Source organism: Mustela putorius, unplaced genomic scaffold, assembly GCF_011764305.1.
Source record: "Mustela putorius furo isolate JIRA1106 unplaced genomic scaffold, ASM1176430v1.1 tig00003983_pilon_pilon_pilon, whole genome shotgun sequence".
In the NCBI taxonomy this organism is placed as follows: domain Eukaryota; kingdom Metazoa; phylum Chordata; class Mammalia; order Carnivora; family Mustelidae; genus Mustela; species Mustela putorius.
In genome coordinates, this window is record NW_025422123.1 from 21,190,040 (window position 1) to 21,206,198 (window position 16,159).

The window sequence follows — 16,159 nt, forward strand, 5'->3', positions numbered from 1 at the left end:
AGTGGGAGAACCAGGCACCCCACTGAGCAGGGAGCCCGACGTGGGGCTTGGTCCCAGGACCCTGGGATCCTGACCTGAGCCTAGGGCAGATGCTTAACCAACTGGGCCACCCAGGTGCTCATAACTCAGTATCTTTACAAGGAAATAAGTAAATAATCGTATGGTATAATTCTTTTGTTAAATAATTAAGTCACTGGCTGTAGCCTAATAGGCATTCGTTGATCGCTGATATAAGTAAGTCCCATATGCACACTTAACGTATGTGGCAACTATGGATACAATCAGAACATTCTACAGAGGAGTAAGTAAATATAAACACCTTCCAGGACAAAGTTGTTTATATTTATAGAGAAAAACAAATTTCAACTCGTTGGACTCCCAGGTCTGTCTTTCCGTTATGCATTCTGAAACTGAAATACGTTGTAACTTCTCTCTAGTGAAAAACAAACATGAGCAGTTGGAAACAACACTTCTTCTATTGTGTCACTGTGGACACAAAATGCTTCTGTCTCATCTCAAGATAGTAGTTTATCCACACCTGTGTTCTCCTGATTTCTTGCCAAAACAGTCTTGTGTATTTCCAAGGATCCATAACAGAAAGGTCTCAGGTGTTTTAAAAGTGGAAGCCTCATGATGGTCCAGTGGAGCTGACATGTTCTAGGGTCTTGTGAGGAAGAATAGGATGAAATACAAGGTAAATCCAATCCATCCAGGCTACTATAACAAAAATCGATAGTCTGGTAGCCTATAAACCACAGAAATCTATTTCTCACAGATCTGGAGACCAGAAGTCCGACATTAAGATGCCAGCATGGTTACATCCTCACAAGGACCCTCTTCTTGGGTTGTAACTGGTGTCCTCCAGCTGGACCCCCACAGGGGAAAGGAACAAAGGGATCTCTCTGCAGCCTCTTTTATAAGACTTCATTATCTTTTATAATCTCACTCAGGAGGATTCCACCCTGACATCTTACGTACCTCCCAAAGGCTCTGCCTGTGCATATAATCATTTTACTGGGTCAGATATTCAACCTAAGAACTTGTGTGGAGACATAAATATTCAGAACATAACAATGTCTCTCACTGAAGCTAGGAGTAAAACAGTTTTCAAGTGATGAACACAAGTGGATGCTTACCTTCCTAGGGGAGCCAGGAATTTCTGCATTGTTACAAGGAGTCATTTCTTTCTTTCTTTCTTTCTTTCTTTTTTTTTTAAGATTTTATTTATTTAACACAGAGAGATCACAAGTAGGCAGAGAGGCAAGCAGAGAGAGAGAGAGAGAGGAGGAAGCAGGCTCCATGCCCAGCAGAGAGCCTGATGTGGGATTCGATCCCAGGACCCTGAGATCATGACCTGAACTGAAGGCAGAGGCTTAACCCACTGAGCCACCCAGGTGCCCCTACAAGGAGTCATTTCTTACACTTTCACTGTCTCTGGTGGGTTTGGGGAATTGCAGCTGAAGCAGTACAATTTGAAAGTATACTGGAATGTGTGGCACATAGAGAGACATTTTCTTATTGGGGAAGATGAAGCACACTGGTTTGATTCCAGCGGAACTTGAATTCTCCACATATCTACCTCACTGCTTATCACTTTTCTCCTTTTCCATATTCTCAGAGGACATAAAATTGCTGTAATGAGGCTAATTAATGAAGTAGAAACTGAGGATACTTAAGCACCTAGGAAGTTTCTGGGGTACAGTTGGGAGCCTTTTACACAGTTTAGCATTCTAGTTAAAGGGAAAATGAAACGTTTCTCATAAATGTGCTGAGTATGTATCATTTCTTAGTATCTGGCTTGTGGGCTTTCTTGGAAGCCTAATATCCGACATTAGTATGCTCAGAAGAAAATAATTGAATTTGGACATAATTAGGAAAGTTCACAGCTCAGGAAGGATTTGTGAGGAGATGGTGACAAAGGAAGCTGACTTGAATCAGTAATGCTCTCAGGAAGCAAGAGCAGAAGCTGAAGCCTTATCTGGACAGTTACTGTTAAGAAGTGGTTGGAGTGAACACATCTGCCTTTCTTCCAGGTGAATATCCCCAAGTTGTCCAGCATGATGGTCTTCATTTTCTTTGGTAAGTAAATCATTCTTCTAGTTTACCTGGATGTGTAACACCAATTCTTCATGAACTGAAAGCTATCTTATCTGACTTATCTGTTGATTAAACTAATGGGTTTATAGTAAGAAGTATCAATTACAAATGTATACTTTAAGGTGGTTTATAACTGTTTCAAAAATGTACACTTATTATTGTAGAAAACACATTTCTGTATTGCAGGAATCACATTAATCTCTTAGGTTGTTTCTCTCTTATTGTGTAAGATAATCCAGTTACTTGGAGTTATTTATTGGGATTTATGGAATTCACATATATAATAGAGTCTTTGAGAAATGAAACCGTCCAGTATCTATTTATAAGTTATAAGATGACAAATTTCAAATTATCTATTTTTCTTTGAAATTAAATTAAAATGAGATTAATTTATCATTTAGTTCTCTTAATTTTAAAGCATTAATATTTACAAACTAGGAGTCCTTTTGAAGAATAAAACAACATCCCATCGGATGCTTCACATTTCAGTCAATTTTTGTGAGCTAGAGATAAGGTTTGGATTTATCCCTCTTGTGTTGGATAGTGTGAATGTATTGTAAGATGTTGATAGAAAATAATTCATTTATACTCAAAGTAGAATCCACAAAGATCTACTTACTACATGTGTCATTGGGGAAGCTATTATATTTTCTTCAGAATTTAGTAGAATCTATAAAATGAATTCAGGAAAGAGATAGTTATTATTATAGCTGAATATTAATATTCCATTCATTAAAACAAAGCCAATATAGTTTTTGCTTACTCTACACTAATAGCTATTGATGATTAAAAACATAATTGTGGGCATGAAAATGAAGAAGGTTATTTCAAATTATGTTGAACATAAAAGGAGAATCAAAATAAATCAAGTGAAAAAAATTAAGGGAAGAAGGAATGGAATCTTTTATATATCTTCAGGTTTTTTTTCTTTAGTTTAAATAATATTCATTAGCCCGATATTTTGCTTCTTGTATTTATTTTAATATTTCCTTATTTCTATTCTTAGGTATAAAGACAAATCTCAGAAACTTTAACTTTTGTAGATAAGGCAACAATAAAACAGAACACACAAAATACATTACAACCTCATTATGGCCCCAGTTGAAAAGCAAGGATGGCCGCTTGTTTTCAAGTTTCACTTCTAAATTAACCTTGGCATTAGGTTGCATGAAGGAAGGAAATGACTTCTAATATTGTTAGGGTCAAAATTGTACTATTTGGTAGTAACCAGTATTCCCATACTTGTTTAACATCTTCTAAGTAAGTAGGTCTTGTGATGTGGGAAAGTTTTATAGCCAAAGAAATGTGGGACATAGTGAATTTTTAAAATATAACATGTATTATCATGATAAGCCTTAAGAGGGTGATATTATGTACAGTATTCTTCATTTTACTATTTTAAAACAGATCTTGTTTTTCACTGAGCATTTCAAGAGAATCCTTGAAAATTCCTGGATTAAATATGTGACTACAAATCATAGTAAGGAATGACTAAAATTTTGGAAAGCTAAAGTTATTTTCATTCTTTTGGGCCAGATCACTGAGATGGTTTTCCTAGTAGATTCAGTATTTCATCCAAATAGAAGGTGTGGAAAATCATGTAAAATAAACAATCAAGAGGGACTTAAATTTTTAAATATGGAAGAAAATGAAATAAATTGGGGAAAGATAATACATAGAATACATTACCCATCACTAGACTGAGGTACTGGTAATGTTTTGATGGTATATCCAGAACACTATCAACTATAAGTTTTCTGAGGGAACTATTCACAAAATGTAATGATCAATGTCAAATAAAATTCTGATTTCTTATAAGTTGAGTTTCTGACACAACATACCAGAGGGTCTTTCATAGCTGGATTCAAACAAATGACTTTGGGCCAAAATCAAAGGGACTCTCTTTCTTTAGACTTGCTAACCTAGGACAGGATTTTGGTTAGGTGCGGCTATCCATGAACACATGAAAAAACAGAAGGCTGATATGTCAATTTCCACTGTAGCCCTCAACAAGGAAAAACTGTGACTGAACCATACCCTTGGGCCTAATCTCCAAATGCAGTGACCCAGCAAATAGAGCATATGATCCTATGAGTTGTCTTGGATTCTCCTTAAGAGAAAAGATTTGGAAGAGCTAAGATAAAGACAAGATTATAGGTTTTACTTGAAGCTTATAAAACTCTGCATTATCACAGGTGATTCATAATTAATATCATCTTTTTAAAAATCCAAATAATTTGTCTCTGAAACATATTAAGGTGTCTTGATTATAGTTAATATATTGTCTCTATAACTCAATTGCAGTTCCCATATTTTTCTATGGATTGATTAATCAAGTGTCAGTTTGTATGCTTGCAGAATCAATTCAGGTAATTTGAACAATATACTAAGTTAGCCTTGCTACTTTATGAAAAACTGACTGGAAACTTCTCTTCTACCCAAAATAACTTGTAAATATCTGAAAGATGTTATTTTTATTATAGTGTCAATTACTTATTTATAACTCATGATTAACTTTTAAAGTTGGTTTAAGTCAATATACATAGATAATGTGTTGTGTTTGATGATGAGGATACGATTATGAATTATGTCTAATGCCTATCTAATAAAAACCTAGAACCCAGTGGTGGACAAGCATGTAAATACATATTTTTATTACAGAGCAGTAGAGCTATGGTTGGGGAAATCCTGAGATCGCAAAACAAATGAGGTGTGTTAAATCAATTTGGATAAAGGAACAGAGAGTATTGAAGTCAGGGAAGTGTTCCATAAAACAGGTGATCATTGTGTTGAGTGTTAACAAAACAACAACAACAAAAAAAACAAAAACAACAACTATTCCAGAAGAAAAAGAAATGGAGTCCCTACTAATAATCATGGACGAAATACTCAGAGGTACAAGACAACATGGAGCATTTGGGAAACTATAAATGTCCAAGGACTCCCCACAGTGCATGTGATAAGGAATATGAGAATTATGCTATGAGGAACCATCCAAAGGGTGAAGCAGAGAAATGGCAGGACTAGAATGGTACAGTAGGCAGGTTTGGGGGGGGGGTAATAACCTATGTGAGTGAAGTGAAACTGGAGGCACGTTGAATAATTTGTGAGTTGGTCAGATATTCAAAATGAGAATCAGAAAACTATGCAAAAATGAATATAGGAGAGTGAAGTTGGGGATAAAAAAGGAGTCTGTCATGAATCCAAGGTTTCTAGTGCAGGTACTTACAAAAATGCTAAAATTGTTGGAGCGGGGTGGTCTACCCGGGAGTGGTGATGATAGAAAGATAGGGTACTCTGGAAATGTGTCTGGAATGTTTAGGTGGAGATATCAACAGATGTAACTGGAAGACTGAAAAATAATGGGATTGGGTGATGCTTTTTAGAATCATCAATCTAGAGGTTTTAGTTAAATTAGGATGGTATGTTTCTCTATGTTTACTGAGATAAACATAGAGAATGTATGAAATGAGAATGGGAAAAACCTGAGGACAGACAGTAAGCTAAAAATATAGTTTACCAGAAAAAGACAAGGACCCTGGGAAGAATTCTAACTATGGTCAGAAAATATCAAATGAATAAGTATCAAGAGAACTAGAAGAGGGGGTTGACAAAGGAAGAGAGAGTTTCAAGATGGAAATGGCAATGGTCACAAAATGCTCAGTGATAAAAGTAGGCAAGATGAAGTCCTGAAACTATGAAGCTTGACGTTTTGGAGATGAATAGAGAAGTTTAAGGAGATGTTTCAATAGAGTAAGTCATAAAAATACAAATTGAGGCACAAAAAGGCATCAAATGAGAGGACAAGTGTAAACTCTTTTTTTTTTTAAGATTTTATTTATTTATTTGACAGACAGAGATCACAAGTAGGCAGAGAGGCATGCAGAGAGGGAGAGAGAGAGAGAGGGAAGCAGGCTTGCTGCGGAGCAGGGAGCCCGATGCGGGGCTCGATCCCAGGACCCTAAGATCATGACCCGAGCCGAAGGCAGCAGCCCAAACCACTGAGCCACCCAGGCGCCCCACAAGTGTAAACTCTTCATTGAAGAATCTTCTAGAGGAGAAACACAAATCTATAGCTAGAACTAAAGCTAAGAGCCATTCCACCCTTGTAACGATTGTATGAGATTGTATTCTTATTAACTCTGCTCTTTATCATCAATAACTTAGTTTCGAGGTAAACAAATGCCATGCTGCAATATTGCCAAGGTGCTGCTGTTGTTGTTCTGTTACTGTTGTTATTTCAGCTATGGCACTGTCCTTGGAACATGAATCCACTCCCCAAATGACTGATTGCAAGTATTTAAGAGAGCAATGCCTAAGTGATGCAAATGGGTGTAAATATGCATGGAGACTAATGGAAGATTCCTGCAACGTTTCAGGTAAAATATTATTGAAACCATACTCAAATTATTTCCTTTTACTGAGATAAAAATAGATTTGGATATTTTCTGTCACTATCCTGGGAACTAAGCTAGCTTTGCTCTATAAACAACTTAACTCAGACTTGATATTCCAATGATTACCTTCACTTGCTTATTAATAAATGTGGTTACAAAAACTCAAGAGTCCTACTGCACTGTGGGTAGCTTTATGGAAGACTTCAGGGTTTTTTTTGGTTTATTTTTTTTTACTTACATCACCACATGCAATGTTATAATTATATGTATGCTTGTCAGAAGTATGACAACATTTTTTCAAATATCTTTTTGCTTACAAGTGAATATCTCAATGATAAAATAGGAAAAATAACATTTGTGATGATCAAAAGCACTGTTACTTGTTTGTATGTGTGTAATACCTGTTACACATGTTGTAATTCACATTTTATTTTCTTGCAGAAGATATGCTATCTTCCTTTCCAACTGTGTCAAGAACAATTTAAAATATTTTTTTTTATTTTTAACTTGTCCTACATTCCAAATATTTGAGGAAAGTCCCAAAGTGTTGAGAATGTTCGAACTCCAAAGACAGTTACAGCTATCTAACCCAACATTCTTATTACAGTTCAGGAAAAGAATTTTAAAGGCATAATTTGCTCAAAGTAACACAGTAACTTTAAGATGAGACTAGAAGACAATGACAAAAAAAATTTCTTATTGGTTTTGATGATGAAGCTTCTTATTATATTTCATAAGGCAATTTAAAATATTACTTCAATGTGTCATGAATTATAACATTTATTTCAGTATACAAATAGCAAGTCATTTTCAGTGAATTGCAGTAATATTTGCATAATTATCCCATGCATGAAGCTGACATAGAAATATTTTCAAATACACAGATGAAATGAATTCAAGTAGTTTTATTCAGAAAAATGAGTAAAGAAAATTGTTGGGTAGATAAATATGGCTTTGTAAATTAAAGCAGAAAATGAAATACTGGTAATTATGAAAGATTCATTATTCAATAATATTTACTGAGTGCTTACTGTCAGGACCACTTCGTTTCTCATGGTAAATTCTGAGCCACCTGCATGTCTGTTATTATAATCTTAGAATGACATACAAAATAAAATAGAATATTATGACAAATGGCAAATAAAATAGCTAAACTGACAGAGTGATGAAGATTATAGATCATTCTGATCACCTCATATAAGGACAGCCTTGATTACTATTGAAGAGTAAAAATTGGCATTCTAAGTGGGGACAAAGTCATTTTAAAATACAGCAAGATTTAATCTATTTTAGAAAGTAAATGCTAGGGAGAAAGTCAGTAAAAAGAAACTTTGTGCTTAAAAAGTCACTTCTGTGGACCTCTTGCAACAACCCCAGAAAAATCTTATGATAATAATGAATTACTCAGATTAATACATTAAAAGCATTTGGGATAGGACAATATTCAGATTAATATCAGGAATATTATATGTTTGACTAAAACCCAGGTAACCTCTGCAAGATGAAAGACTCATCAAACTGTAACCTGAGCATCCAGTCCTTGGTGGAAAGTAATTTCCAATTTGAAGATTGTCTCTGCACTGATAACCTCTATTGTACTATTAACAAATTGCTTGGAGAACCATGCATCAATGAATCAGGTAACAATAAATTGTTATACAGAAATATTTACAGTCATGAAAAAGAAAAGTAGAGTTTCAAAATTAACCACATCTATGTAATTTAATTAATTCTCCTTTCTTGATAATTTGATCAGTTCTCTGTGTAATTTAAGGTTCAGTGAGCTGTGGATCTCAGTAAGTACCTAACATATTTCTGAAGTTGCTAACCATAATTGCAAGCTTCATTCAATTATAATTCATTAGGATTATAGATTCACTTGCTCAATTCATGTATTTGTGGGGTTTGCACAAGATCTAAATGATAGAAGACAAATAAGATATTAGAGATATTAGAGAAATTCCAAAATATAACCATGTATCTAGAATTATACTTGCCTTTCGGTAGGATCATTTAATCATTTAATATGCATTTATTTACTGCCTGTTCAAAGAGCCAGGCCGACACTGAGGTAGTGGCCATCAAAGTATTCTGCGTGTGTCCTTAAGAGTTCATAAAGATTCTCAAAGGGATATGTGGATAAAATAGTTCTAAAGTGATCAATGCTTGGATCCTCAGTGTTCCTCTGTGCTCTCTGAAAAGTGGTCAGCTTGGGAATGCACATGCTGTCATGGGGTCCTTGCCTCTTCTTTCACAGTCAACTTCTCATTTCCTAAGAAATACACCATTTCTTCCAATATCCCATTTCCCTCTCATCTATCATTGTTCCACCTCTCAAATCATACATGGTGAGCTCACTGGACAATTTTCTGTTCCGTGGTTTTGCTTTCTCCAGAATTTCACATAAATGGAATTATATAACATGTAGCCTTTGAGCCTGATTTTTTTTTTAGTATAATGCATTTGAGGTTCACCAATGTTTCATGTACAAGTTTTTCTTTTATCAGTACTAGTCCATTGTATACCACACATTGGTTATCCATTCATCATTGAAAGTGATTTGCATTGTTTCCAGATTTTTAGAAATTATAAATATTCACATACAAGATTTTTACAAATAGAAGCTTTTGTTTCTCTTGGGTAAGAAATTGTTGGTTTATATGGTAAAGTGTATGTTTGACTTTATGGAGAGCTTCCATACTATATTCCAAATTTGATGTAAGCATCAATGTATAAAAGTTTCAGTCATTCCACATTCTCAGTGGCACTTGATTTTGATTTTTACTTGTTTTTGTTTGCGGGTCATCCTAATATATATTTAATAGTCTCACATTGTAGGTTTAATTTCCACTTAAATAATAGTAATGTTGAACATATTTTCATGTGCTTACATGTCATCTGTACACATTATTTAGTAAAACATCTCTTCAAAATTTTGCTCATTTTAAATTTGAGTTTTGGCTTCTTTACTGGGTTTTAAGAGTTGCTTCTCTGTATCAAATAGGATTTATCAGAACATGTGTTCTGGAAACAATGTTTTCCCCTCTATGTCTTTTTATTTACTTCCTTAGGAATATCTTCCCCCAGAAAGAAGTCTTTTGCTTTTTAAACTTTAATGATAACCAGTTTTTTCTTTTTTCTTTTTTTTTTAAAGATTTTATTTATTTATCAGAGAGGGGGGGGGAGAGCGAGCACAGGCAGACAGAGTGGCAGGCAGAGGCAGAGGGAGAAGCAGGCTCCCCGCTGAGCAAGGAGCCCGATGCGGGACTTGATCCCAGGACGCTGGGATCATGACCCGAGCCGAAGGCAGCTGCTTAACCAACTGAGCCACCCAGTTGGCAAGATGCCAACTTTTTTTCTTGAATAATACCTGTGATGTTGCATCTAAGAAATCTTTATCCAACCCCAAATCACAGAAATATTTCTCATATGGTCTAGAAATTAATGTAGTTTAGGTTTTGAGTTAATTTTTGATTTTAGTACAAACAATGGGTCAGATTCCTTTTGTTTTTTCCTTTTTTTTTTTCCCTGTAAGGATAAACAACTGTTCTAACCCATTTGCTAAAGAGACTATGAGTTTCACCTTCAAAACTCATTTGGGTGGTATATTAGTGGCTCTATTTCTAGAGTTCTTATCCTATTTCAATAATCTGTATTTCTGTACTTTTGCCAATACTCTATGGTCTTACTTATTTTAACTTTATGGGGGTTCTTATAATCAAGTAGTATAATTCCTTTAACTTTGTTCTTTTTAAAAATTGTTTTGGCTATTTTTTGACTTCCTATATACATGTTACAATCGAATTGTCAGTTCTATAAAAAATTAGCATTTTGGGGTGCTTACATTGAAACTATATATCAGTTTGGATAGAACTGACACATGATATGTCTGCCCATTCATTTAGGATCTCTTTGATTTCTTTTATCATATTTTGTAGTTTTCAGTATATAATTCTTACATTGTATTGATATATGCAAATATGCTTCATTTTTTGATGCTGTTGTAAATAGTGACTTATTGAGTATAGAGAACCTATCAAAATAAAATTGATATATTATCTGGACCTTATATCCTGTAACTTGCTCAACTCACTGATTAGTTCTTATGTATCTTTTATTTGGTAAAATCTATAGGACTGTCCGAATAGATCTAAATATTCGTATCTGTGAGTAGACAGAATTTTATTTCTCCCTTCCCAATCTGTAGGCCTTTATTTCTTTTCTTTGCTCTATGGTTCTGGGTGGAACCTCCTAGATGATGTTAAATAGGATCCTTGGGAGTGGCCATCCTTGCTTTTTATCTGTCTTCAGAGAAATGGTTTTTGCAGTAGGTCCTTTGCAGGTTCCCTTTATCAGGCTGAAGAATTCCTTCTTATATCCCAGTTAGCTTTGAGATTTTATCATGAATGGATAAACAAATGTTAAATTTTGCAAATATTTTTCCTGCCTCTATCGAAATGATTATGTTTTACTTTTCTTTTATATAGTGAATTTTATTGTTGATTTGTGAACATTTGTTCTCACCCTTTATTCTGAGGCTATATACTACTCAGTGATGATGTATTATTCATTTTATATATTATTTGATTCAATCTGCTGATATTTTATTAAGGGTTTTTAATTTATGTTCATGAGGGATATTGGAATATTGTTCTCTTGTAGTGTATTTCTCGATTTTATTGTCTGAATAATGTTGGTTTCTTAATGCGCTGGGAAGTTTTTCTTCCTATTCTTTATTCTAGAACAGGATACAAAGAATTAGTATTATTTCTTCCTTAAATGTTTGATTTAATTCACCAGTGCAGATACCTGGGCTATTTTTTATTAGACGGCTTTAAAATGTTCAATGTGTTTAGTTGTTATAGGACTGTTTCACTTACCTATTCCTTATTGAGTGAGTTTGGTAGTTCGTATCTTTCAGTGAATGTTCCCATTTGTTGGATTTATGTTGAATTTTTGTTTTTAGAGTTTCCATTTTATTTATTTATTTTTTACCTTTTTCTATCTCTCTGCTAAGTTCTTATTATCCCCAAATTGTCCTTTAAGTGTCTATAGGTGTTACAGTGGTATCTTCTCTTTCCTTCAGACACTGATGAATTTGTGTATTCCTCCCTCTTTGTCTCTCTCTGTCTCGCAGTCTTGCTCATTATTTTTGGTTATTGTGTTTGATTTGACTTGCAGTTGCTCCTCATTATCTGGCTTCTTAAGATAAAGGCTTATATCATTGACTTGAGATTTTTGTCTTTCCTCCTATAATCATTTCATTATATAAATCTCCTTCCCAAGTACTGTTTTAGTCCATCCACAAATCTTAGTATGTTGTATTTTCATTTTTATTCAGTTCAAAATGTTTTCTCATTTCCCTTGTGACTTCTTCTTTGATTCATGGTTTATTTATAATACTATTGTTTAATTTCCAAATGTTTGAGGATTTCCAAGGTACCTTTATTATTTACTTTTAGTTCAATTCTTAATTAAAATGGTAAGTGCTGATCACCTGTTCAATGTGAAACATGCTAGATCACACACACACACTCTCTCTCTCTCTCTCTCTTTCTCTCTCCCCCTCTCTCTCCTTCACAAAGTACTTGAAGTTATAGACGAATAAAGAATGGTGACTCAGAAGGTTTCATAGAAGAAATGACAGACTTGGGATTTTGGGTTAATTTGGCTCATTAGACAACATGGATGTTCTATACAGAGGAAATAGATTGAAGCAGAACACATTTGAGGAGAAACAAATCCTTTGTGAAGCTGATCTGTAGAACAGAGCAGTATTAGGAAACGATGCTGGAAAGAAACCAGATGTTCTAAGAAGGAGGAAAGCTGAACTTAGAGATCTTTCTAAAGGGATTAGACTTCAAACTGTTATTGCAAGGAGCTCTTAATGCATTTTAAACAGAGGAATGCAGAATCAGCTTTTCAAAGGGTATCACTGGCAGGAGTGCAAAGGACAGAACAAAGGGGAGGGAAAGATGCAGGCCAGGGATGTCAATTAAAAGGTCATCAAAATCACGTGGGAGAGAGGTGATGCATGCCTAAACTAACACATTGGTGCTGAGGACTATGAGGAGAAAGCCAAAGTAAGTTATGTTTATGAATTATAATTGATAGGCATTGGAGACAGTTGAATATGAGGAGTATGAAAGGTATGAAGTATGTTCTACAAGTTGCTGGCTTGGGACAGGATACCGTGATACACTGAGATAGGGAAGAAGCAATAAAGTACAGGATTGGGGACAGAGATGATGAGTAATATTTTGGAGACATTGCATCTGTAGCGTGCTTTGGAACATTCCTGTTAGGAATGTTAACATTTTGTTTTAAGTTTTACATGATACAAATAATTTCAAAAAAGAATTGAAGGAATGTGTGTCATCTAGTTTGCATATGGAAACATGGATCTTGCCCTGAAGAGAGTAATCTAAAATAGACACACACACAAAAAGATAAAATTAAATAGACATACAGGTTTTGGAGTTATATGTTTATAAGAAGCAGATAAAGCCATAAGAAGGAAGATAAGATTGGCCTATAAAGGCTATAAAGTGACAATATAAAGATTTTGATAATGACATTCATGATCTAGTTAAAGAGAAAAAAGATTTCAAAGACATGGAAAAAAACTACAGAAAGAGTTTTTGAAGTCAATGAAAGGGATAGAGAGAAAATAGTCAACAGTTAGAAATGCTGAGATGGCATAAAAAATGATAGAGCCCAAAATGAGATTAGTTAGCTAATTAATAGGTCTTTACTAGTTTTTGACTGAAGTAGGCTGAAATGAAGACATATTGAAATACTAAAATATTTATTGACTTTTGTTTCACCATGACAAGACAACTTAATTTTTATCTCTCTAGCCACTTCTAATCACACCAGGTTTTAAAAAAATATAGTTACCAGTCAACAGGTACATACAAAGTTAAATCAGTTAAACTGAAATCAGTCCCCCCCATTCCCCCTACACACACAATAGACACTTACTAAAGACAACTATGTGGCAATATTGATAAGCCAGGAATATAAAAACATTGTAGAAGAGAACACTGACATAGCCTCACAAATGCACTTCATGATGGACAAGACCTAGTTGTTATGGATACAGGAAGCATTAGCTGATTGCTTTTCATTGAGCTTAGAGTGAGAAATGAAATGATTAAAATCTTATCAATCATCCTATCTTAACTATGGTACCCTCCTAGACTCTTTGATCATCAGTCCAGCAAGCCATGATCTATTCTCTTTCCCTCTCTCTCCCTCTCTCTGTCCCTCCCTACTCCCCCGTTGGTCCCCTTCCCACTCTTCTTCCTTCTCTCCCCACTTTAGACTTTCAAAACATTCCCCAACATATATAGGCATGTATTTTTCTATTCTTCATTGATATCTTGTAAACTTCTTGAGCAAATCAGCTTTAGCATTTCTTTCCTTTTTTCTTAATATGATAAAGTACCCAGTGTAGTACCTGATACCTGATACTTAGTAAATGACCAATGAATATCGTGTAAGTACTTTAAATTCGTTAAACATATTTTTGAGACCCTAAATCATGTGTCTGTCTGTATTTATTATTTCGTTAATATGTGTAGACATTTTATAAATGCTGAAGGATAGATATAAAGCTGAATAAAACATGGAACACCTAGGTGGCTCAGTTGGTTAAGCTAAGCTTATGACTCTTGATTTCAGCTCAGGCCATGCTTTCAGGACTGTGAGACAAGCCCTGCACATTGGGCTGTGCATTCACCAGAGAGCCTGCTTGAAATGGTCTCCTTCCTCCTCTGCCCCTCCCCACCTGCAACTTCTCACTCTCTCTGTCTCAAATAAATAAAATCTTAAAAAAAAAAAAAAAAAGAGGTGACTAAAACAGTCCCAGCTCTTGATAGCTGAAAACATAGTAGAGTAAAATTGACATTTAGCCATATTACTTCATTTAGCCCAGCTAATTAAATATATAAATAGAAAGATTTAGATAGACAGTTTGATAGAACATATAGACAGGTTTACAGATTATTTCAAAATATATAATTACCAATGTGTAATAGAACTAATTATATGAGGACAGCATTAAATCAGATGTATCTTATGGATGTAAGCATGCTAGCCAAAAGGAATAGAAGAGATGGCCTCTATTCTAGTAAAGGAGCCTGATTTATTTGAGAAATGTGCAAAATGCTATAGTAGTGTATGTTTTCAAACATATGCAGCATTACAGAGGCTAGACTTAGACTAGTGCTTATAAGGGTGCCCTAGCAGTTATTAAGTAAACATTTTCATATCATGAATTAATGTCTTGTATAAGGGTGTCTTGTAGAAACTAAGGTAAAAGAAAAATAATTTAACAAAAAAAAGTTAAACTTTTTTTTTTTAAGATCATATACTCCAGAAAGAAAGAAAGAAAAAAAAAAAAGACTTTTGGAAGAATGGTAGGGTCAAGGAATTTTTTTATTGTGGATATCTTTTTTGAAGTACCTCAGAAGATAAGATGTTTTAGAAGTAGACAGTATACATCATAAAGCCTATGCTAAGCTGACTTGGAGTCTCATGTTGAAGTTGTTTTTCTCATCTCATCTTTTCTTTTTTTCATAGAATTATGGGTTTGTTGGAACTATCTAGTAGAACATGTGTTCTCAATGAGGAATAAAACCTCCAGGGGATGAAAACTGGTGCATGGGGTTGGGCAAAAAATCTTTTACTCTTTATTATATTTAAATCAGAGATATTCATCCAGTTCCCAAACAGATATACACTATATCTGTGGAATTAAAATTTTACAAGGAGGTTGGTGACTTAGAAAAATAAAGGTCTAAAAATGCTTGTTAAGAGGAAAATGATAATTTTTTAAAAAGGTGGAGAAACAGTTTGAGTACATTTCTAGTAGAAAAGAGAAATCCATATAGCCTGGGTGCTCAGTGGGTTGGGCTGCTGTCTTCGGCTCGTGTCATGGTCTCGGGGTCCTGGGATCGAGTCCCACATCGGGCTCTCTGCTAGGCAGGGAGCCTACTTCCTCCTCTCTCTCTCTGCCTCCCTCTCTGCCTACTTGTGATCTCTCTCTGTCAAATAAATAAATTTTAAAAAATCTTTAAAAATTTATACAAGGGAAATAATCTATTATTTTATAAGTATCTTAAGTTACACATGATTTCTACCAGTCATCATCAAAATGTAATGAAACTTTGGACAAAAGTAAATAAGAACCAAATGTCATCCAAAGCAATTGAGCATTACCATTATGTGATTATATAAACTATCAATAATCCGTGTTCTAATTTTTAGAAATTCAGGATCATTTGTTGTAGCCCTCTTGAAATTTTTTTAATGGTTTTTGAAAGACAATAGATAAGCTTAGGGGCACATGGGTGGCTCAGTCATTTGAGGGCCGGACTCTTGATTTCGGCTCAAGTCATGATCTGAGGGTCCTAGAATTGAGCGTCAGGTAGGACTCTGTGCTTAGCGTGGAGTCTGCTTGAGAATTCTCTCTCTCCCTTTCCCTCTGCCCCTCCCTTCACTCACTCTGTCTCCATCTCTGTCTCTAAAATAAATAATATGCCTTAAAAAATAAGTTTATATACTTTATGTAAAACATTAAAATATCACAAGTAAATGAACTTATTTAATTTTTTGTCAATTTTTAAAATTTTAATTAAAGAAGAATCAGCTCTGTCTTT

General features: G+C 34.6%; 1 protein-coding gene across 1 annotated transcript in view; it reads left to right on the forward strand.

Annotated features, from left to right (window-relative positions):
- Positions 1-2,057: 2,057 nt before the first annotated feature.
- GFRAL (GDNF family receptor alpha like) overlaps positions 2,058-16,159 on the forward strand; it is a 55,636-nt gene continuing 41,534 nt past the window's right edge. The window contains 3 exon segments of the mRNA XM_004772416.2: positions 2,058-2,079; positions 6,342-6,469; positions 7,954-8,134. Coding sequence (XP_004772473.1) covers positions 2,058-2,079; positions 6,342-6,469; positions 7,954-8,134 — 331 coding nt within the window.